The sequence below is a fragment of the Vipera ursinii genome (assembly GCF_947247035.1).
Source record: "Vipera ursinii genome assembly, chromosome: 3".
Lineage (NCBI taxonomy): Eukaryota > Metazoa > Chordata > Lepidosauria > Squamata > Viperidae > Vipera > Vipera ursinii.
The window spans coordinates 199,898,704-199,922,127 of NC_139516.1; the positions used below are offsets into that span (position 1 = coordinate 199,898,704).

The 23,424-nt window shown below is 41.7% G+C and overlaps 1 protein-coding gene across 7 annotated transcripts in view; it reads right to left on the reverse strand.

Annotated features, from left to right (window-relative positions):
* Positions 1–20: 20 nt before the first annotated feature.
* Positions 21–23,424, reverse strand: part of FAM91A1 (family with sequence similarity 91 member A1) — a 61,741-nt gene continuing 38,337 nt past the window's right edge. For 2 of the 7 annotated variants that reach the window (XM_083360550.1, XM_083360549.1), the window contains 3 exons: positions 21,555–21,678; positions 21,388–21,457; positions 14,624–19,276 (listed from right to left, as the gene is read on the reverse strand). In XM_083360550.1, coding sequence (XP_083216676.1) covers positions 19,070–19,276; positions 21,388–21,457; positions 21,555–21,678 — 401 coding nt within the window. In that variant the 3' untranslated portion in view covers positions 14,624–19,069. Of the gene's footprint in view, positions 93–14,623; positions 19,277–20,876; positions 21,305–21,387; positions 21,458–21,554; positions 21,679–22,593; positions 22,883–23,424 lie in introns of those variants that run through there. The other 5 variants (XR_014492236.1, XR_014492237.1, XM_083360551.1 and 2 more) reach the window with 5 other exon arrangements.

A 23,424-nucleotide genomic window follows, 5' to 3' on the forward strand; every position in this document is an offset into this window, starting at 1 on the left:
ATGTAAACAGCATCCAAATGAGAATTCTTGGGATTACTGTATCAAAAGTTCTTCAGGGTGCAATGCAAAAGTCCCCTTGGAATAATGTCCATCTATTAAAAGAATGGGGAAAACAGCTGCTTACACCAACAAAGAAGGTTTTAAAAGGACATATACTGTATATAGGTAGTCCTTGACTTAGAACAGTTCGTTTAGTGACTGTTCAAAATTCCAGTGGCACTAAAAAAAGTGACTTATGACCGTTTTTTTACATTTATGACCATTGCAGCATCCCCATGGTCACGTAATCAAAATTCACACCCTCGGCAACTGACTCATATTTATGACATTTGCAGTCTCCCGGTGTCATGTGATCACCTCTTGCAACAAGCAAATTCAATGGGGGAGAGCCAGATTGACTTAACAACCATGTTACTAACTTAATAACTGCAGTGATTTACTTAATAACTGAGGCAGGAAAGTTCATAAACGGGGGCAGAAACGTACCTAACAACTGCCTCGCTTAGCAACAAAAAAATTGGGCTCAATTATGATCGTAAGTCAAAGGACTACCTGTATCACATTCCTCTTACAAAATAAACCTGATATTAAATTTCAGTTCTGGGCTTCTAATAGCCCAATGAGTTAAAAATAAGATTTAATTTTTTAAGGACTAAAGTTTCAACATGCTTGCAGTAATCAACGATTCAAGACCAAAGCAAAACATTTGTTCATAAGGAAGAAACGCTTTAAAAATTCTAGGCTATTTAACATTCCCCACCCCCTCAAAAAAAAAAAACAACCTTAGTCATTTCCAAAAAAATGTAACTTTGCAGAGCAACACAATTAAACTAAGTTCCTTGCATCTAGGAACGGATATGGGAAATCTTTTTTTTTTTATTACTGTGAATTGCTTTGGTTTCAGATCAGCCCCAAAGAGGAATCACGGATTTGTTTTCTTTGCATGAGTTCAAAATCTGCTAAAACATTGTCCCCAACCCTATAGTTATACTCAGCTTTACTGAACATCTGCAATAAAATGCACCCAATGTTTAGCTCTTTTTTTAATGCATTGGTTTCAGTTCTAAAAGAACAACAGATCATCGAAAAGCCCTCTGCTTTTTAAAGAGGACAGCTGCTAGCCGACTTCAGCCCACCTCCACCCCGTCACCCCATTCTTCAATGAAATGTACAAAATATAACCTGCGCATATATTGCAACGAGAAGTTTAAAAACCAACAACCCCATAGCAAATGTCTCCAAGATCTCGTGGCTTTTGTTTGTAGTAAAAATCTGGGCAGATCTGTTTACCTTAATCCTTTCCCAAACTTCAGTGTCTCTGGCTTGTTTATTCTCTGCTGAAACTTTCCATGCCTATAACATGCCTCGGAAGATTAATGTTTGAAAAGCAGAGGGAGAGAAAGCCATGAAAACCCTCCCTATAATTATTCTTTCGCCGTTTGAAGGATTCATTGGGGATAGTTTCTAGGTTTGTTTAGCATCACCGAACTGTCCTTGCTTTTCCAAGGGGGGTGGGTTAGCGAGGTACCATAACACGGCACTGGGTACATTCCTGAGCTAAGAATAGGGATCCTTTCCCCCCAATGTTGCTACATGTGACTTTCCAATTGCCTGCTCTAGCAACCAAGGGGACGCAACTCTGTCCTGCCAAGGAGCGTGCCTGTGCCAAGTATTTGCAAATGAAAATAGAGGGGAGATTAGGGATGGGGCATTGGCCGAAGGCCTGGCCTAAGCGGAGGAAGATGGCCCAGAGGTTAGTAATGCTAAAGGGCATAAACAATCTGAAGCCTCTAGAAGGCATTTCTCGCTGTTTGTTTGTCCCACGTTAACCCATCTTTCCTCTAATCATTGGTCTGTTAGGGAGGAGGTTGACTAACTTAGCCGGTCAGGGGAATGACGTAGGCCTCACCTACCTAGATCTCAGCAAAGTCATGAAATTCTCATTGATTAAAAACGTAAAACATGGACTCGATCAGCGTCTTTCAAACTTGGCAACTTTATGGTGTGTGGACTTCAACAGAGTTACAGAACAACAGAGTTGGAAGGGGCCTTGGAGGTCATCTAAGTCCAGGGCTTTTCAACCTTTTCACAGATTGTACCACTTTTAGGACATGACCAAATTCGAATTCCACCAGTGCTTAGCAAGGTGTCAAAAAATTGATGACTAAAAAAAAAAAAAAGAGGGGGGAAAGATTTGGGGCTTTACCGGTTAGATTCATTTGTTCTTATAGAAATGGCTAGTTTATAATATCGAGGAAAAGTAAAAAGTTGAGGTTCTACGTTAATGCTTCCTTCCTACTGCAACAGGGGAACTCAGAAGTCAATGCCTTTTCTTTTCTTTTTCCCTTCTGACCCTCACTTTTCCCTTTTTTCTCTCACCCTGCAAGATCACAACCTCCCCCCCCCCACCCTTTGCTAGCAAAAGCTTTTCTCTCGCTCCCATTCATTCACACGTTGCTTGCAAAAGCCTCCTTATGTCCAGTTCTGGGTACCTGTCAGACTCTCAAAATTCTGTTATTATATCCTGTAACAATAGAGCTCTAGTAATTTTTGTGTTGCCTGTTTCTGACCGATAGCAGTACCATTCAAAAAAGGCACTCGTAAGTTGGAGTGAGTTCAAAGGAAGACCCAAAGGTGCTTTTTCACGAGGCAGCTGGACTCTCTTGTTCTTTGTTTCTTTGAAGACATTTTGCTTCTCATCCAAGAAGCTTCTTCAGCTCTGACTGGATAGTGGGGACCGTCCAATAACTTCTTGGGTGTACAATCTAGAATAGGCTGACACCTTAAATGCTGAGATGTCCTTCATTGGATGCCTTCAGACATAGGCCAGAGATGTTCTGAAGAATTCCTCACAAAGCAGGAAGCTTTTTGGTCCCTCCACCTCCGTAATTCAAAGGTGTGAATTACTACTCCAGAGGAAACCTCTAGTAGGAAATTCCTGTACTAGTAGGGATTGAAATAAATCATTTTCAAAGTTCTTTCCAACCCTTACATTCTAGTGTAGGATGGTTGTCAAAGAAACATCTACTGTGTGGGATTATAATGATGTTAAAGGTAAAGGTAAATGTTCCCCCGCACATGCGTGCTAGTCATTTCCGACTCTAGGGGCCGGTGCTCATCTCCGTTTCAAAGCCGAAGAGCCAGCGCTTGTCCGAGGATGTCTCCGTGGTCATGTGGCCGGCATGACTAGACGCCAAAGGCGCACGGAACGCTGTTACCTTCCCAGCGTAGTGGTCCCTATTTTTCTACTTGCATTTTTACGTGCTTTCGAACTGCTAGGTGGGCAGAAGCTGGGACGAGTAACAGGTGCTCACTCTGCTATGCGGCACTCAGGATTCGACCCGCCAAACTGCCGACCTTCTGATCGACAAGCTCAGCGTCCTAACCCACTGAGCCACCGTGTCCCATAATGATGTTAGAAGCATCCTAATCCAAGGTAAGCAGAGTTAAAAACTGTTTTATTAGGTTTTAAGCAACAGGTAAGTCAAACTGTTAATCCAGGGGTGTCAAACTCGCAACGTCACGTGACGTGTCGCAACTTTTTTTTTTCCATTGCAGGCAATGGGGTGGGCGCAGTTTCGCCATGAGGCATCCTGCCCATGGGCCGGCAGTTTGACACCCCTGTGTTAATCAAACAGAAAGAACTACATCATATTAAACAGAGCTATGTATCTTTTTACTACCTGTGGCAAGTGAATACTTTTCCCAAGACAAACCAACAGGGATATTTTTGAGTGCTGGATGAGAAAAAGCTATTTGTTTTTCAGACTGTAATGTGCTATAAATGATATACATGGGTAAGCAAGCTGGCCAAAAACATTGTGGGATAACATTTTGTGTGTGTGTATGTGTGTGTGTGTGTGTGTGTGTTTTCTGCAAGGCTATATTAAGCAAATGAATGTAGGAAAAACATCACATGGAGAATGTAAGCTGTAGTTATTGCACTAGATTCATTAGCAAGATGACAATCATATGGATGCTACGTAGTCGATCAGCAACATTAGAGCATATTGTGTACTTTCACATCAAATTTGCTCTGTGTGGACATCACATTGGCCATCTTGATTCAGATTCAAGTCTGGTAAACCCCATCTGACCTCTGAGTCACATGGATAAATAGTCTGCTTGAGTCCCCTCAATAGCAATTCCTGCCGATGTCCCACACAAGGTCTTTCTAATTATGGATCTGCCTCCAATGGAATGAAGAAGCTTGAGGGGCACCAACTTGTTTTCATCTACTAATGTTCTATTTTCTAATTTCTAGTAAGGATTATTGATCCATGGCTAATAGTGAACATGCAAAAAAAAGTAAGGTATAAACTGGGGGGATAAATCTGTCTTTTTTCATTAACACTGTTTCTGAATTTTCCATTCATAAATTCAGTTCAGTTCATCCCACTCAAGGTCCTACAGGTAGTCCTTGACTAACGACAGCTGACAACAGCAATGAAAAATGTGACTTTGTCACTTTTTCACAGTTACGACCTTTGCAGCATCCCCATGATCATGTGATCAAAATTTGCTTGGCAACTGGTTCATATTTATGACCGTTGCCGTGTCCCAAGGTCATGTGATTCCCCTTTTGTGACCTTATGACCAGCAAAGTCAATGGGGAAGCCGGATTCACTTAACAACCGGTTTATTAACTTAACAACTGCAGTGGTTCCCTTAACGACTATGGCAAGAAAGGTCATAAAATGGGGCAAAACTCACTTAACAACTGTCTCACTTAGCAACAGAAATTTTGGGTTCAATTGTGGTCGTAAGTCGAGGACTACCTGTACATTGTGATACAGAAAGACCATTTGTATAGGTTTGAAAAATCAGGATGTGCAGTATGGACTGAGAGAAGAAATGATTTTTTGTTGGCCTATTGGATAGAAAGTGCAAAACTGAAGCATTTGTTTATTAGATTTTTATTACTTTATGTCAAGTTTCCGACGTATGGGCTTTTCAAGTGACTCTGAGGCACTGTTTACCTTAAAAGTCCTTTATTTAGCCTAGTACACCGGCAAATGCTTGCTCGAAGGAAGCTGGAATCTGAAATCTCCGCCCCTTGCACCTTTCTAATTTTGTCATTAATCATATTCTCCAATTAATTTAAAGAATCAGTTTCCCTTCCGTTAGAAAACCCGCCAAGTTCTTATCTTCTTAATTTCAGATGGCCTTGAGGTACAATCCTCCTCTTCCCCCCTTCCAACCTTAATCCAATCTCTTAAAGCAATACCCAAGTTTAACATATGAAATGGCTATTTCTTCATCTCTTGTCAAGCAATAACATTCGATGTTAGCAGCGTTGACACTTTATAGGTAACTCAAGGTGGCAAACATACATCTTACTCCTTCCTTCTCCTATTTCCTCACAACAACTCTGTGAGGTGGGTTGGGCTAAGAGAGAGTGAGCGGCCCAGAGTAACCCAGATGGCTCCCATGCCTAAGGCAGGACTAGAACTCACATTCTCCTAGTGATTGACCCAAAGTCACCCAGCCGGCTTTCATGCCTAGAAAACATGAGTAAAACTTTCATTAGTTGTATTGGAACTATTTCTCCTCTAGTGTAAGAAGTTGGTGGCAACATAGCTCTTAGCTACTGGCCTCACAGAGCCATTTGAGGAAGAAATTGTTTGCTTAGTGCACTCAGGGGGAGGGCGTTCTCTGTGGCGCGCCGGATTTATGGAACCATCTTCCAGTCGAGCTCCGGATGGCGCCTGATCTCCGCTCCTTCCGGCGCGATCTTAAAACCCATCTTTTTGAACAAGCTGGCCTGGCCTGATGGGATGGGGTTGGATTTTATAAATTGGTTTTAACTTTTAATCTGTATTAATTTATTACAGGCATTGTTGTTTAATTACTTTTTAATAATTTTTAATTTTTGTATCTTGCTTTTATTATGTATTGCCCTGTTCACCGCCCTGAGTCCTTCGGGAGAAGGGCGGTATACAAATTAAATAAATAAATAAATAAATAAATAAATAAATTTTCCTTGGGAAAGGAAAGAAAATATAAAAATGGGAATCAAAGAATTTTCAAAGCAGACGATTCATAAACAGGATCTCTAAATATTTCAGGCAGAAAACATCCAAGCAAAGGAAGAAAATCAGGGGTAGTACTTCAAAGCAATCATACTTATGGATTACTCTGTATATAAATAAACTAGAATCCTATAGAGTCTAGTTTATTTATATACTGAGTAATCCATAAGTATGATTGCTATAGAATTCTAGTATGTTGTTCCAAAGGAGACGTCCTTGACTTCTACTGCCATCAGGACCACAGTAATATTTGCATTTCATTGGAAGTGGAAGTCCTGGCTTGTTATTCTGAAAAATTCTGCTCAAATCCTAACTTTAGGTTACAGATTCTTAGAGGAATGACCAATCAAGAATCCTGGTTTTGATGCAATTTTTATTACTGAGGGAAAGAGGTATGCAGGAACAGTTAGGAATGTTGCTTGTGGACAAACATTCAAGTTCTTAAAAATTTTGAGTTATTGTATACATACCCACAGAGATTTGTTTCCTGTTAATACATGAATACACATGTATTTATACTCCCATAAATACAATTATTATCAGCTAGAATTTTCATCAGATTTTGGGTGCAATCCATAGCCACAAAACATCTTGGGTGGCCAGAGAAGAAGTTCGATAGAAATAAAATTGTGCTGAAACTCTTGAAATCAGCCAGGAAAAGAAATCTGTGTAAATGCCTAAAATAAATACACCTGGATACATTAATCTTCCAGATGTATCTTTACAAGTTAGGGTTTTCCCAGATGATTTAAAGCACTTCTACATAACTGAGCAGACATTTAAAACTTTTGAAGTCTCAAAGATTTTAGTGATAACACATTGTTGTCTTCTTCATTTTAGATTGTGAGGAGTAATTGGGAGATCTCAGGCAGCCAGGCTCAAAAATCAAACTAAGACACAAGTGGTGGAATCTTTGCTTGTCATCATGTCCTCCATACTTTGATGAGTACAGCCCCTGGTGTGTTATTCAAAGGTTCAAAACACGCCTTGGTTCAATTAAGATTCCACAGCTTTGTTCTTTGCTGTTTCCTTGCTTGATTTTAAGCTATTCTTGAATTTTATCTTTCCTCCCTTTGGCCATGCTACTAATTACATTCTGGCAGCAACTACTGCAAGGGCTCTATGAACTGTTGGTCAACTATCTGAAGGCCTGAATTTGCAAACTCCTAATTGGAAGGGCAGCAGAATCTAGCTAGCCTGAAGGAGAACTTACAAAATGTATATTGCTTAAGCAAGACTCAGTGGGTCAAGAGAATATGCAATTCCTGCATGACTGGCATGGCTGCAAGGAGAAAATAGAATCCCTTCTCTTCCCCTTCCCCTTCCCCTTCCCCTTCCCCTTCCCTTCCCTTCCCTTCCCTTCCCTTCCCTTCCCTTCCCTTTCCTTTCCTTTCCTTCTCCTTCTCCTTCTTCTCCTTCTCCTTCCAACTGTAATGTACAGAAGGAATGACCTCAATGGACAGGAAGAAAGAAACCTGAGCATGAGGCAGACCTATAATCTGAGAAAATGTCTAGACAACATCCTCCCTAGCTCTCACAAATATGGAGGGAGGGAAGGAGGAAGCACATACAGACTTGCAAAATTTTGCTACCATAATTTTATAATAAAATTATTTTTGGCTTTTACTATCTTGGTTTCCTCATCTGGAATACCCTGAAGGGCTGATAGGACTTTGCCATCTATAGCAGAATTTATCTGCCTTGATTTGATGCCATCCAAACACAGCGTCTTTCTTTGTGAGGTTCAAAAGCCCATAAATGTTGCAGAAGCTGAACATGTAATTTCAAGTGTATTGTACAGCAATGAGCTGGCTTCAGTGATATAAAAGTCATTTTTATTCAGGTTTAAGATTGAAAATTTCGAGTAGTTCTTATGAATTTATAAAATACTATTTAATAAGTCATTTGACCAATGACTCCCTTTCTAATACAAATAGTTAAATAAAGATGAAAACCTGGTCTGTTTTTCTCTCCCTTCTATTCCTCGAGGTGTTGATTATTTTTAGAAAATGTCACATTTAACTTGAGGCTTATTATTTTTAAATAGTTTTCAATTCTGCTCAAATTGCAGCCCAATTATATTTTTGCTATGTCTAATTTGCTTGCACTGTCTCTATGCTAAGTTTGGCTTAGATTGGCGATTTCAGGGCACCTCACTTGAGACATTTATAGATCGATCTCAATTAGCAGAGAATTCTACATGCGGCATGGCCCAGATTAGAGTACAGATCTTCTCTCTGTTACTAGAAAATGGCTTTAACGGATCAAAGCCCAGCAGAAAGGGAGCAGGAAAATGTATGCACACACACAGTGGTGGAACTAGTGCCCACACGCACCTACAGCGGTGCTGGCGCCCATGCACATGTGCAAACGGACCACTAATGCCCACACACAGGCACAAAAGGGACCACTACAGCCCACGCACATGTACAAATGGGCCACTAGTGCCCATGTGATGCTTGCAGTGGGGCCACTAGCACCCGCACGGCCACACTAGTGTGAGTGGGGAGGGTGCCTGCACATATGTGTACACTCGACAGACATTCCTGTGGCCCAGTGGCCAACAGGCCACAGACCGGTACTGGGCCACAGGTTAGGGACCCCTGATTTACAGTAGTGGCCAAAATTGTGAAAACCTTTTGGGAAAAGTGTATTTTTGAAGTTTGATGGCTAATAACACCACTTTTGTTTTTTGGAGTAGTACCATAAAATTATATATCAATGGAAAGATAATTTAATCAAGAATGTAATGCAACAAAGTTTGTTCAATTATCTGTACTGTATTCTATGAAATGTTATAGCTAAATAATTGGAAAAAGGAAGCACAACTTGCCTAAGCTTGATATCAGGTAGCTTTCCTTCATCTGATTGTAGCCAATGAGCACGAGTGTTTAGAGAGCCAATCAGGTGTCATCTTGTTTTGGCAATGAGCCAATCAGATCACAGTAGGATTCAGTTATTGATGTCATGTATTGAAGCTGAGAGGAGGACATTTGTCAGTGTGTTATGTGATCGCTATCAAGTTGGGTGGGATTTTTTTTTGTGTTCTTTCATTTAGTGAGCTTGTAAAATGTAATAAAATTAAAGTAATGGTGCAAAGAGTTGACTGGTTGCCTAGAAAGCGATGTAGAAATGGTGTAGGGTTCCTGCCTGAGCAGGGGGTTGGACTAGAGATGACCTCCAAGGTCCCTTCCAACATCATCATCATCATCATCATCATCATCATCATCATCATCATCATTATTATTATTATTATTATTATTATTATTATTATTATTATTATTGTATTATTAAGTGAACAAGGCTACAGTTATAAAGAAATTAGAAGAAAAATTGGTGGAAACTTAACCAAAGGTGGCATTTCTACCAAAAGGTTTCCACAATTTTGGCCACTACTGTAGTGGTAACAATGGTGCAAAATACCAGCATGGAGTAGAGTTTGCGCACTGGAGTAGGAACAACGACTTATTTAATGTGTGTGCTTTTGTCTTATCTTTCCGCCATGTGTTTGCCACAGGCAGTGGTTTGGACTAGATCTCCAAGGTCCCTTCCAACCCTATTATTCTATGTTCTATGTCTGTGTATGTGTATGTGTGCATTAAAGAAAAATCAAATCACCCAGAATACAGAAATCCAACGGTTAGCTTCTTAAAAACTGCTCGAGGCTGGAGCACATACTTGGAGAAAATATCCCCTTATTTCAGCATTTATGTTCTATACTTGTTCCATGCTTTGCTTGAAGGTCAGTCTAAATCAGGAAGAACAAAATTGGACCTGGGAAATTTCCAACCTGGGATACCAGAGAATTCTCTTAGGGATAAATGTGAGAAAATAGTACAAACTATTTTTCCATGCCTCTGGATGTCATTTTGGAAACTGAAAACCTGCACCAAGATATACAGCAGTTGGAGTAAACCAACTCAGAATTAGAATGGGGGATTCTCCCAAATGAGGGTATCATTATCTGACAAATTTTTCTCCTGCTGCCTAATTGACCAGCAAACGTGGCAGTACAAGAGGAGTTTGTATTCTGATGAGACAACAGAACAGCCTTATTTTCCAATGCCTGCATTCTCCCATGGGGGAAGAAGTATGAGTAAGATATTTGGGCCTTAGGACTAGCCTACAATATTTTAACCCGAGGCTACAGCAATTTCTCACTTAGCAACATGCATTTTTGGGCTCAATTATGGATGTAAGTTGAAGACTGCCTCTATTTTGACAGGACTATCCCTATTTTTTTCTGCAAAACATTCCAAGATGCTTTTTCTTCAACTTCATCATCCTGGCTTGTCACTGACTTGAATTTTCAGTGAGCACCGCCGTACTATTATACTAGCAGGCCTTAAAAGAAATGGTAGCTTAACATAAATCTGCAAGAGAACAGATCACTTTTTCTTCGATTAACACAAAGGCTTAAATTTTAAAACTAGAGGGTAAAATCCCTCACATAGAACAGCATAGCAGGGCGATCCAAAGGTACCAAGATGATGTACTTCACTTTCAGGTCCATAAAAGGAAGCTATGGGGAAGATGGTCACAAACAGTTTTCTATGACCAGAGAAACAAGAAATAAGAGTAGTAGGTATAAATTGCAACTGTCTAGATTTCATTCCACATAAGGAAAAACCTGATGCTACAATTTGTACAAATCTCTTTGGAGGCTTTTAAGAAGAGGATGAACTGTCCTGTCTAATAGATGGTTTAATGGGAACTTTAAGAGGTGTGAACTTCAATTCCCAGAATTCCCCAGCCAGCTATTCTGAGAGTTGAAGTCCATACCTCTTAAAGTTCCCAAGTCTGAGAAACACTGGTTTACTGGGTGATGATGATGATGATGATAATAATAATAATAATAATAATAATAATAATAATAATAATAATAATAATAATAATAATAATAATAATAATTTAATTTCTATACCGCCCTTCTCCCGAAGGACTCAGGGCGGTGTACAGGGCAATAAATACAATAAGAATACAGTGTACAAAAGTTAAAATAGAATTAAATATTAAGCCCAACTACAGTAAAATTAATTAAAATTAATATTAAAATTCCCAAACCCATCAGACCAGGCCAGCTAGTTCAAATAAATAAGTTTTTAGGTCACGGCGGAAGGAGCGAAGGTCAGGAGCCATCCGGAGCTCAACCGGTAAACAGTTCCAAAGGTCTGGCGCGCCCACAGAGAACGCCCTCCCCCTGGGGGTCACCAGTCGACACTCTCTGACCGACGGCACCCTGAGGAGGCCCTCTCTGTGGGAGCGCACTGGACGAAGGGAAGTTGATGCCGGCAGCAGGTGCTCCCGTAAGTAAACCGGACCCATGCCATTTAGGGCTTTATAGGTCATCACTAGCACCTTGAATCTCACCCGGAGGGCAACCGGAAGCCAATGCAGCTCGCAGAGTAGAGGTGTTACATGGGAGTATCGGGAAGCCCCCATCACAACTCATGCGGCTGCATTCTGCACCAGCTGAAGCCTCCGAGTGGTCCTCAAGGGCAGCCCCATGTAGAGAGCATTGCAGTAGTCTAAACGAGAGGTCACAAGTGCATGAGTGACTGTACGCAAGGCAGAGGATTGGATTTGTAATGTATTGGAATTTTTACTTGAACTGTTTCATGGGTCTGTTTGAATGCTGCTTAAGGTTGCTCAATGGTGTGTCTGTGTAACGGTCACTGACTAAGCCAGACTTGTTGTCTCCAAGAAGATCATTGGATGATTTGGGGTGGGAATGGGTTCCTTTAAACCTATTGGCTGCCGCCTAGTGGCCAACCATATAAGTAGCTGCGCAGCAGCCTCTGTTTCAGTTCTGTTACTGTTTGACTCATTAAAGCAATGTTCCTGTTTGCAACCTTCCCTCTCGCTTATCACCTGCAAAGGACCGGCTACACAACAGGATTAGTTGATCTTTGAGGTTCAATTTTATGATTCTTTATACGTTCAAGGTAGGGCATGATCCTATGTCTTCGCCCATCATTTGGAATACTTGTGAAGACAGCATCTAATGAGATTTATATCCTTGTGCATAAGGAACTTTTATACTGACAATGCCTGCTGCAGTGCAAAATCTACTAGGTGCTAAAGAATTAAGAAGCAATTATTTTCTTGTACCCTGCTTTCGCCAATCTTAAGATTAAACAGCTTTTCCTTTCCAGGAATTTTACAGAAGTGGGGGGGAAAAATAAGGATTTACTGTAAATGTAAAAAAATGTCAGATGCTATAAGGATTAATTGGCAATGGAAGAATTCTGGCTGAAGATACATACCTCACCTCTTCCAAGAAGAGTTTATTATTTATTTATTTATTTATTTATTTATTTATTTATTTATTTATTTATTTATTTATTTATTTATTTATTTAATTTGTATACCGCCCTTCTCCCGAAGGACTCAGGGCGGTGAACAGGGCAGTACATGTTAAAAGACAAAATACAAAAATTAAAAGAGATTAAACAAAATGCCCACAACTCTTACAATAGGTTAAAACACATTAAAAGTAATAAAAACCCAACCCCATTCCATCAGGCCAGGCCAGCTTGTTCGATGAGATACGTCTTTAGAACGCGCCGGAAAGAGCGCAGGTCGGGTGCCATCCGGAGCTAAACCGGAAGATGGTTCCATAAATCCGGCGCGCCCACAGAGAACGCCCTCCCCCTGGGGGCCACCAGTCGGCATTCTTTGACCGGTGGCACCCTGAGGAGGCCCTCTCTGTGGGAGCGTACTGGGCGGAGGGAAGTTGATGCCGGCAGCAGGTGCTCCCCAAGGTTTTCCAGACCCATGCCATGTAGGGCTTTGTAGGTCAATACCAGCACCTTGAACCTCACCCGGAAGACAACTGGAAGCCAATGCAGCTCACGGAGCAGAGGTGTAACATGGGAGTATCGGGAAACTCCCAGCACAACTCTCGCGGCTGCATTCTGTACCAGTTGGAGCCTCCGAGTGGTCTTCAAGGGCAGCCCCCTGTAGAGAGCATTGCAGTAGTCCAGACGAGAGGTCACGAGCGCATGAGTGACCGTACGTAAGGCATCCCGGTCTAAATAGGGCCGCAACTGGCGCACCAGGCGAACCTGGGCGAAGGCCCCCCTAGTCACAGCTACTATATGGTCTTCTAAAGAAAGCTGTGAATCTAGGAGGACTCCCAAGTTGCGAGCCCTATCTATGGGGGGTAATAACTCACCCCCCCATAGAAAGAGATGGGATATCCTGAATATCACGAGATGCCGGTATGCACAGCCACTCAGTCTTGTCAGGGTTGAGTCGAAGCCTGGGTAGCTTCTGAGTCGCCAGAAGTGGGTAGCTTCTGAGTCGCCAGAGGTGATTCTAGGGAAAAGTGTTGCAACTTTGCTTTCCCAGGGAGATTCTTTCCTTATTTATTTGTAAATGCCCTGGAAATCTGTCAAATAGTCTGATTAAAAATTCAAACTGATCATGTAAAAAACTGGCTGGCATTGCTTAACATGCTTATTGTGTAGCATGTTCATATTGTAAGTATGAATAATATGCACACTGTAGTAACTAGATCAGTGTTTCTCAACCGTGGCAACTTTGAGATGTGTGGACTGCAATTCCCAGCATTCCCCATCCAAGCGTGTGGTCCTCAATGGAAATGCATCTACATGGAGGGAAGTGTGTAGTGGGGTGCCCCAGGGCTCTGTTCAGGGCCCAGTGCTCTTCAACATCTTCATCGACGATTTGGACAAGCCAAATTCAACAGGACTACTCCTTTACCTGTGCACATTACACTGTTCTACCACTAATACTATTTTTCAGTGGTCAATTTATATCTTCACAACCAAAGAAAGTACACCTCCAATTTATTTCTTTTATTAGACTGTGATTAATAAACATTTGCAAGTACCCTAGCAAGAAATCCATGTTCCAGAGAAAAAAATAAAATCTGCTAAAAAGTAGACACACAAATAATACACACATTCATATTTACAATAATCTTTTTCATGTTGGCAGCTCAGGTGGCCATGTCCATCTACATCTCAATTATTAAATTATCTAAAGCTTTCCCGTGTTAGGCAATTTATTATTTTAGCTGCTAAAGTAACCGAGTAAAAAGTTCTTTATTTTTAAGCTTGAGATTCCATCCCATAATTAAGTGGAAAAAAACCCTATCTCTGGGAAGCATTTGATTAACCGTTTAGTAATACAACCAAAGGAACTAGACATACAGTTTAGTCCTCGACTTATGACCAGAATTGATCCCAAATTTTCTGTTGGTTAGCAAGACAGAAATTGAGTTTTGTCCCCTTTTACAACCTTCCTTTTCACATTTGTTAAGTGAATCACTGCAGTTGTTAAGTGAATCTGGCTTCCCCATTGACTTTGTTTCAGGTCGCAATAGGTGATCATTATGCAACTGTCATAAATACAGGCCAGTTGCCAAGCATTCTTATTTTGATCCCATGACCATGAGGATGCTGCAATGGTCATAATGTGAAAAATGGTCATGTTGCTTTTTTCAGTGCCATTGTAACTTCAAATGGTCACTAAACGAATGACTGTAAGTTGAGGACTACCTGCACATGTAAATTCATCTACCATCAAAATGCTCAAATGTCAAAATAAGGCATCTGCAAATGTTCCAGACTAGCAACACAATTTTATTTGTAAACATTTATGTTACATGTTCCAATAAGTTAACTGAATTCCAGCATTTGTACATTTCACTGTATATGGTCAAAATTGGATTAGGAAGAAAGAAACTGGACTGTTTCATGGTTGTTACTGTCCCATGTTTTAAAACCTTCCAAAATGCCAGCAGCATTAAAAACAGTGAGGAAATACAAAGAAAAGTAACAGGATTATTGAAAGAAAGAATTTAGATGATTAGGTAGCTGAGGGAAGAAGAGGTTGTATGTGTGTATGTATATATATTCTGGAGAAACTCACAGAGCAAGTCCAATAAAAATATTATTTCTGGATGTCTAGTTTACTCTAAATTCAAAAAGCAGATTACATCTTAATAATGAAGCACAAAGACAAACCACGAAATGTTATGGCCTAAAATACTACTAACTTGATTCTGGACAAGTAACAGCTGCTGGAAAAAACAACAACCCAAAACCAATTAAAAAAAAATAATGGATCCCACAGATGTTAAAATTCTGCCTTTGTTCACAGTATATTTAAATCATCATTCAAAAAAACCCCTAAAGTATAGCATATGCACGCATAAAAAACCCAAAATGACAAATTAAGGCTCTGCTTTGTATCTCTGTTTTCTGTTACAGAATCACCCACCCAGGACCCCTTGCAATATAGCCATTATTCACCATTCAGTATCTCCTTCATATCAAGTTTAAGTGTTACCTTTCTGGATTGTCAGGCCTTGCATAACTGCATCCAAAAAGGGTAGCTTATGGAAGCTTTGAGGTTAGTTATTGGACAAAAAAAAAGGGGGAATGTATTATCTGACATCTGGGAATCAAGTAAGAAGCCTGAATCAAGGTGAGATGGGAATCCCTGCCCATCTCTTGAATAGCTCTGAAATTTGAGGCTTTTCTGGTGAATTTCTAGGTGCAATGTCCATTCTACATTTAAGGAAAACAGGATGACAAAATGGCTGCCATTCTTGTCCCACCTTTGAAAATTCAAACATGTGGGAAATCCACTAGTTTGTCAATATACAAACATACATGGGGCGTGAATTTTGTCATAGTTTGTGTGTGTGTGTGTGTGTGTGAGGGGTTGGGATGGGTTGGGGCAACTGAATCTTCTACACATTAAAGGAGAGTATTTGTAGCTCAGGTTTGAAGCGAGGGGTCCTTGGTGCTCTCTGAGCTTGCTTGTTTTCTTGCAGACGTTTCATTACCTAAACAGGGTAACAGCATCAGATACCTAATTTGGGTAATGAAATGTCTGTAAGAAAACAAGCAAGCTCAAAGACCCCTCACTTTTACACACTGTAACTGTAGATGGAAACTGAAAGCAGTGGCATTTTAGGGTGGCAAAAAGGTTTCACAGGAGCCTTGAAGGAGGGCAGTTGAGAGCGGGCAAGTCACAACAGATGGTTGTAATCTGGAAGGAACCCCAATCTTGGCTCTCTTCTGTCACATGAAATATTGCCCCGAGCATCATAGTAACTGGGGTACATGTGTGTGTATGTGTGTGTGTGAGAGAGAGAATAGCTCCTCTTAGAATAATTCTCATGCAAAATAATTATAACACGATTCCCCTTATTCCTTATATTCTTGCCTTGTGTAATTGCAATAACCAAGTCAGTTATTCGAACAGACCAAATTATTTTGGACAAACTATGTTAGCTGCCAACTTATCCAATATTTAAAAGAGTAGCTTGATATCTACGAGAGGGTTCTTCAGCCTGAAGATTTCAATATAATAAGCTGCTGTTTATGCCCAGAAATGAGCCTGCTTCCTAAACAATTTGGCTTCCCAATATCAGTGGACCATAACCGGCTTTTGAACTGCAATCAATCTTCTTATTTATCCTCTTCCTATTTTTTTCCTTGCTGGTTAGAAGGCTCTTAAGTAACAGCTGTGGTATGTGAAGTACTGACTGTCAAGTTTCCGCCGTATGGTGATAAATTACATTTTTAGGTGAAACTGTGTGTTAAGTATAGTATTAAAGCCCTATCCTAATATAAAGAAGGAAAGGAGGGTATAAAATGCTGAGAAAGGAGAAAAAGATTGATAAAAGCAGGGCTGTTTATACAAATTTGTTTACTCCTGTTCTTCAGAAAAATAGAACCAGAATTGGTGAATAGAAATAGAAGGGGATTACTGCATTGTATGTATGTGTGTGTGTGTGTGTGTGTGTTGTGTGTGTGTGAGAGAGAGGGAATGAAACGATATCAACAACCTAAGTTCTAATGGACAGCAAATCCTTTTTAAAAAAAACACAAAAATAAACATTTCCTGCTATATCCTCCTGGAATGTCAAATGTGTTCTCTTATGTTCTTGGTCCCACAGATATCCCCACCGTTCAAGCCTGCTGATTTGCATTAAAAAAAAGAAAAAGAAAGAAAAAACAGTGAAAGAAACTAGCCATACTTCCTGCAACTCCCGGATCATCCATTTTAGGCCACAATGATTTTAGGAAACCATTCCAATTCCTAACTTCTTACAAGCTGCATTTTTAGACTCTGCAGCTGCTGAGAAGAGCCTGAAATTAGCAGAACCGCACTACAGAATGTGTTATCTGCCCTACAAAACTACCGTTAAGTATTAAACAACACTGTGCACGTTTCTTTTGCCCTTCTAGGAAGGGAACACTGACATAACTCTAGAAAGACTCCAGCACGAATCATTTCCAATTAACTTTTTAAATAATGAACCAACCACTTCAACTGCTGTGGCCGTCCACTAAAACGCCCCTCGGCATCTATTCCTCTGAAACAAGTGAACGCCCTAGGTCAGGGGTAGGCAACCTCGGCTCTTTTATGACTCATGGACTTCAACTCCCAGAATTCCTGACTCAGGAATTCTGGGAGTTGAAGTCCATGAGTCATAAAAGAGCCAAGGTTGCCTACCCTTGCCCTAGGTCACAGGTCTGCAACCCGCGGCTCCGGAGCCGCATGCGGCTCTTTCAGCCGTCTCCCGCGGCTCCCAGTCCAAAAAAAAAAAAAAGCGGGACTGAAAAATTTCAACCAATCAATTCAAATATGCAGGGTAGGTGCATATTTCGCCTTGGCTCCACTCTTCAATCAAACCCTGTTCTGCGCATATGTGCATCTACGCGCATGCGCACACATTTTTTTGCGGCTCCCTAGGGCCTAGGTAAAGAAAGGCAAGCTTAACAGGCAGTTCTTTCAGGATGATTTAGGAAATTCCCCAGAGGGTTATCCTCAAAAGATTCCCAATTCTGCATCAGACTTGCCTTCCTTTTTAATACCTTGCTTACTAGTTCTAGTATCCCCAGTCACCTGCCTATTCCTACATGGTAGGTAAATGTTTTCTCGAGTTTGGCCTTTTTGCTTGAGGGTCTGGGTTAACCCTGAACAGAACTCACTGAAAACTCTTCCTATGTAGCCTTCGACAACGTGGGAAATCGTTATCATGTCTGCAAACGTTTTGTGGACCCCACCCGCAGTCAAAGGAGCTGTCGCGTATACAGTATTTTTCAAGAAAGACCTTTTCACCTAGCGATTTTCCAAGCTGCCCGATGAAGGGTGCTTGGAAACCAAAGGGAACAGACTCAAAATTTCCAGGTTCAGCTTTTGGGATACTTGTTGCCACTTCCCAAAGACAAATTCTGCACAGGATGATGAATTCACACAAACGGAGGACTATGGGTTGAAATCCATTACGTGTAAAACTTTTGCATAGCTAACTCTACAACGATGTGCCCGTGGGATAAGATTTTTAGTTAGAAAGGAGACATTAATTAGATCTCTTAAATGTTTTCCCATGAGGCATCTGCAGATGTTTACAAAATGTAAGATTAAAACCCAGTACAAAATAGCATCGATCTTTCGATGCCAAAATCTTCCCACCATTGTTTTTATCAGGTAGTTAATAGACGTAGGTTGGCGATAGTCCCTTGTACTGCTAGTCCCCAAGAGTGTTGCTAGAATCACAGACAGCTGTGGAGCATTATTTGGGTATAATTTGTGCCTTTCTAACATCAAAAACCGTTTTAGCTGTTCCGTATTATTGTAATACAAAAGAACCAGGCAAATTTAAGGTCAGCATTACTAATATATAAAAATGCTATTTTATCCCTTGCGACAGCAGAGAATTTCACTGATCAGGAAGCTTAGAAAGGGGTCTATCTGTTAAAAAAAAAGAAAAAAGGAAAGATCGATTGTCTTGAGTTAAGAGACAGGCCAACAGCTAACAAAAGCTTTTTGTGTGTGTTATGGCAGAACATGCAAGAATTGGGGAGACAAAATGCCTCTTCCACCTACCCCTTCCTTCCCCATTGAAATGTAACATTACACACTTTTATTAACACCTTCACTGCAGGGGAACGTATTGTGATAGCATCACAAGTTTCAGAAGATTGGCACTGTGAGTTGAATGCAGTTGGTTACCACGAGTCCAAAGGCAAGTTGTGAACGCCACGCTATTTTAGGTGTTCTGGGGGCACGGCTGCAATTAGGACCGAGGAAGGAGACCGTCCACTCCATTCCGATAACATGCCATCCTTAAACACGAGATTCTTGGCGGGCAGCGGAACCCCAGCATCAGCGGACGTTGGATGAGAAAGTAAACTTGACGCAGAAGAAGAAAAACTGGCCTCTGAAAGCAACTCCATGGTTGAAATGTTTTCCTAAATGAGAAGAAGGGCACAGGGTTCAAATAGGATGCCAGTTTGACCACAGGCAGTCCTCAACGTACAACCGTTGGTTTAATGACCGTTCAAAATTACAACAGCGCCGGAAAAAGTGCTTTTCCCACTTACGACCGTTGCAGCATCCCCCATGGTCATGGGATCAAAATTCAGACGTTTGGTAATTGGTTCATATTTATGACGGTTGCAAAGTCCCGGGGTGGGTGGGTGAGTTTTTTCACGCGATCATCTTCTGTGACCTGACAAGCCAAGTCAATGGGGAAGCCAGATCCACTTGATGACCATTGTTTTACTAACTTCACAACTGCAGTGATTTCACTTAACAACTGCGGCAAGAAAAATTGTGAAACGGGGCAAAACTCACCTTAAGAACTGTCTCGCTTGGCAGCAGAAACTTTGGGCTGAATTGTGGTCGTTATGTCGAGGGCCACCCGTACTTAACTCACAGTCCCACCCCCTAGCCTGGCTAAACGCACATTTCTCAAGAATTAATTTTGCATAGGAAACTGGAAGAAGAACACAGGAAGACCCTGGCAACTTTTTGGGAGGGGGGACTTCACCAAAGATTGTAGGGCATGGGGGGGGGGAAGACTGTTGCAAGTGTTATGTTCTAATTTATTAACTATTTCTCTATTTTGATAATGACAGGATTCATCACAGTGAATTAAGGTCTTTCTCAAGCCCCTCTTCTATTCTTTTGCTGAATTCCCCATTTGCAGTAGGGAATATATCGGGCATCTGTACTGGGGTTCCTTTGCTGTCCCGACGATTCAACAGTTGGCTCAATTACACGAATATGCAACTTTGGGCAAAGGGGGAGGGAGGGGAAGGATTTCTAAAAACAAAGAGGGGCAAAAACACAAACTGCTTTCATTTAAAGTCAAACTATTCATGAAGAGTTTAATGAAGAGAAGGGTGAGGGGTGACAGGATAGCAGTGTTCCAATATCTCAGGGGCCGCCACAAAGAAGAGGCAGTCAAGCTATTCTCCAAAGCACCTGAAAGCAGGACAAGAAGCAATGGATGGAAACTAGTCAAGGAGAGAAGCAACCTAGAACTAAGGAGAAACTTCCTGACAGTTAGAACAACTAACCAGTGGAACAACCTGCCTCCAGAAGCGGTGAATGCTCCAACACTGGAAGTTTTTAAGAAGAGACTGGACAGCCATTTGCCTGAAATAGTAGAGGGCAGTGATGGTGAACCTTTTAGAGACCGAGTGCCCAAACTGCAACCCAAAACCCATTTATGTGTCGTCAGGTGCTGGGTGAGCGTGGCCCATTGGGTGGGTGTGGCCCATTGGGTGGGCGTGGCTGTGGTGGTAATGGTAGACTGGGACTAAAAAGTTCAATCAACCAATTCCAGCTTTGCGAGATCTTTTTTTCCCCGCGAGATGATGCAATTGATTGATCGAACCTTTTTTTTTTTGCACACGCTGGTGCAGGCCTAAAGGTTTTATAAAACCCAGCTGAAGGCCTAGGACTGGGCTGACAGCGTGCGTGTCCATCGAGAGGGCTCTGTTCGTCACCACAGGTATAAGGTTTCCTACCTGAGAAGGGGCTTGGACTAGATCACCTCCAAGGTCCCTTCCAACTTTATTATTGTTGTTATTATTATTATTATTACATGTTTAACTCTTCTTTCAGTCCACAGATTCTTGAAGAACACATCCACCCACTTCTGCATACACCAGTATTTCGGATGTTTGCCCAATGCACCTGTAAAGGTTTCCTTGTCAGTTCTGTCCCAACTTGAGGGCGCAGTGCTCGTCTCCGTTTCTTGGCCGAGGGAGCCAGCGTTGTCCAAAGACAATTTCTGTGCTCATGTGGCCAGCATGTCCGAATGCCAAACGCAACTTTGCAAGCTGTCCAGCTTCTTTAGCTGTTCCCACAGGGACCTCCTGATCAATGGTACTGAAGCCCACCCAGAGGTACAAAAGACCACGAGATACATGCTCCCGTTTCAGCTCCTGACGAAAGACTATCCATCAGCCCTTGCCCAGATGCAAATCCTGAACAGAAATTTGTAAACTGCCCAGGGTGGCTGGGAGTTGATCAGCTTATAAATAAATGAATATGTTATTGGTACATTTACCTGGAATGAATGAACAAAGCTAAGGACCTGCAGGGACAGTTTTCTGCTGGAATGTAACAGTTTTTGAAGGCTGCCAAGAGACAACAGAGAAAGTGACAAGGTCAGGATCTGATAACTAAACGCTATTATCCTTTATTTTTCTTTGGCATACTCCATCAAAGCCTCACCTCTCTCTGCTGCATAATCCATGGCTGGCAATCTTCCGACAGACTTTTCGGTTGAGGTCTGAGCTGAACAATGGGATTCCGAAGCTCAGTTCCAGGGGAACCCACTCCAGTTCTGTGGTAGGAACTGAAAAGATACCAAGAAAGGGCAGAGTGGAAGGGACTTCAGCTGCCAACGTGTATTACTTTTTAAACACTTTTGTGACTTTTAAAGCAGACATGTCAAACACAAGGCCCGGGGGCCGGATCCGGCCCACGAAGTGGTTTCATGCAGCCCACGAAGCCATCCTTAATTATTGTTTCTTAATTATTGTTTTAAATTTTAAATTTGGGCATTATATTTAATTGTATTTTAACTTTTATATTCTGTTTTTTTATATTTATTGCCCTGTACACCGCCCTGAGTCCTTCGGGAGAAGGGCGGTATAAAAATATAAATAAATAAATAAATAAATAAATAAATCCTGGAAACAGTGAGGGAACGGCCCCCACTGCCTTGGCCCTGGCCCAGAGACCCTCCTTCTGCCAGAGACCCTCAGATCTGTCCCACTCCTGCCCAGGCCCCCATAGGCACCCTTGACGCGAACGATGTAGAGCTGGCCATGCCCACCCAGCAGGCCATACGCACTCTAGCCACGCCCACCCAGTAGGCCACGCCCACCTGGCACCCTGAGGGCAACCGCAATGCTGATGCGGCCCTCAATGAAATTGAGTTTGACACCCCTGCTTTAAAGTAAAGGTAAAGGTTCCCCTGCACATGTGTGCTAGTCGTTTCCAACTCTAGGGGCTGGTGCTCATCTCCGTTTCAAAGCCGAAGAGCCAGCGCTTGTCCGAGGACGTCTCCGTGGTCATATGGCCGGTATGACTAGATGCCAAAGGCGCATGGAACACGGTTACCTTCCCAGCATAGTGGTCCCTATTTTTCTACTTGCATTTTTACGTGCTTTCAAACTGCTAGGTGGGCAGAAGCTGGGACGAGTAACAGGCGCTCACTCTGTTACGCGGCACTCGGGATTCAACCCGCCAAACTGCCAACCTTCTGATCAACAAGCTCAGCGTCCTAACCCACTGAGCTACCACGTCCGTCTTTTTTGTGACTTTAGGTCCCTTCAAATTACATTGCTAATAATGGGTAACTACTGCACTATAGTATGCAATAATGATCACTTCCTCTTGTATCTTCTAGAGGTTGAACTGCGCCTTATGCCAAGCAATAAACTCCACTCAGATGAACAAACAGTGGAAAAACAGCAATCAAGAGAGTTGTCTCTTTTTCTTCTGGGATGTTCATCAACAACCATCAGCACCACCATTAGTGCAGCTGAGCAAATCTGAAAAGGAATGTATTTGCATTTTCTGATTTTATCCCCAAAACAGAATGTAGGAAACACCCCTCAAAGCCGGTTTATGATAAATACTGTTCTCTGTATTCAGAAAGTTCATCGCAGAGGATAAAAATAATTTACCCTCTGCGCTTTTTTTTTTGCTATATAGTCCTCAACTTGCGACCACAATTGAGCCCAAGTTGCTAAGTGAGACATTTGTTAAGTGAATTTTTGCCCCACATTACAACCTTTCTTGCCAGAATCGTTAAGTGAATCGCTGCAGTTGCTAAGTTAGTAGCATGGTTAAGTGAATCTGGCTTCCCTATTGGCTTGGCTTGGCAGGAGGAACACTGCAACCGTCATAATGTGAGACGGTTGCCAGGTGTCTGAATTTTGATCACAGGACCATGGGGGTGCTGCAACGGTCGTTAAGTGTGAAAAACGGTCCTAACTCACTTTTTCCAGTGTAACTTTTGAGCGGTCACTGAAAGAACTGTTGTAAGTCGAGGACTACCTGTACAATGTGGCCCTTCCTCCTCCTACCGCTT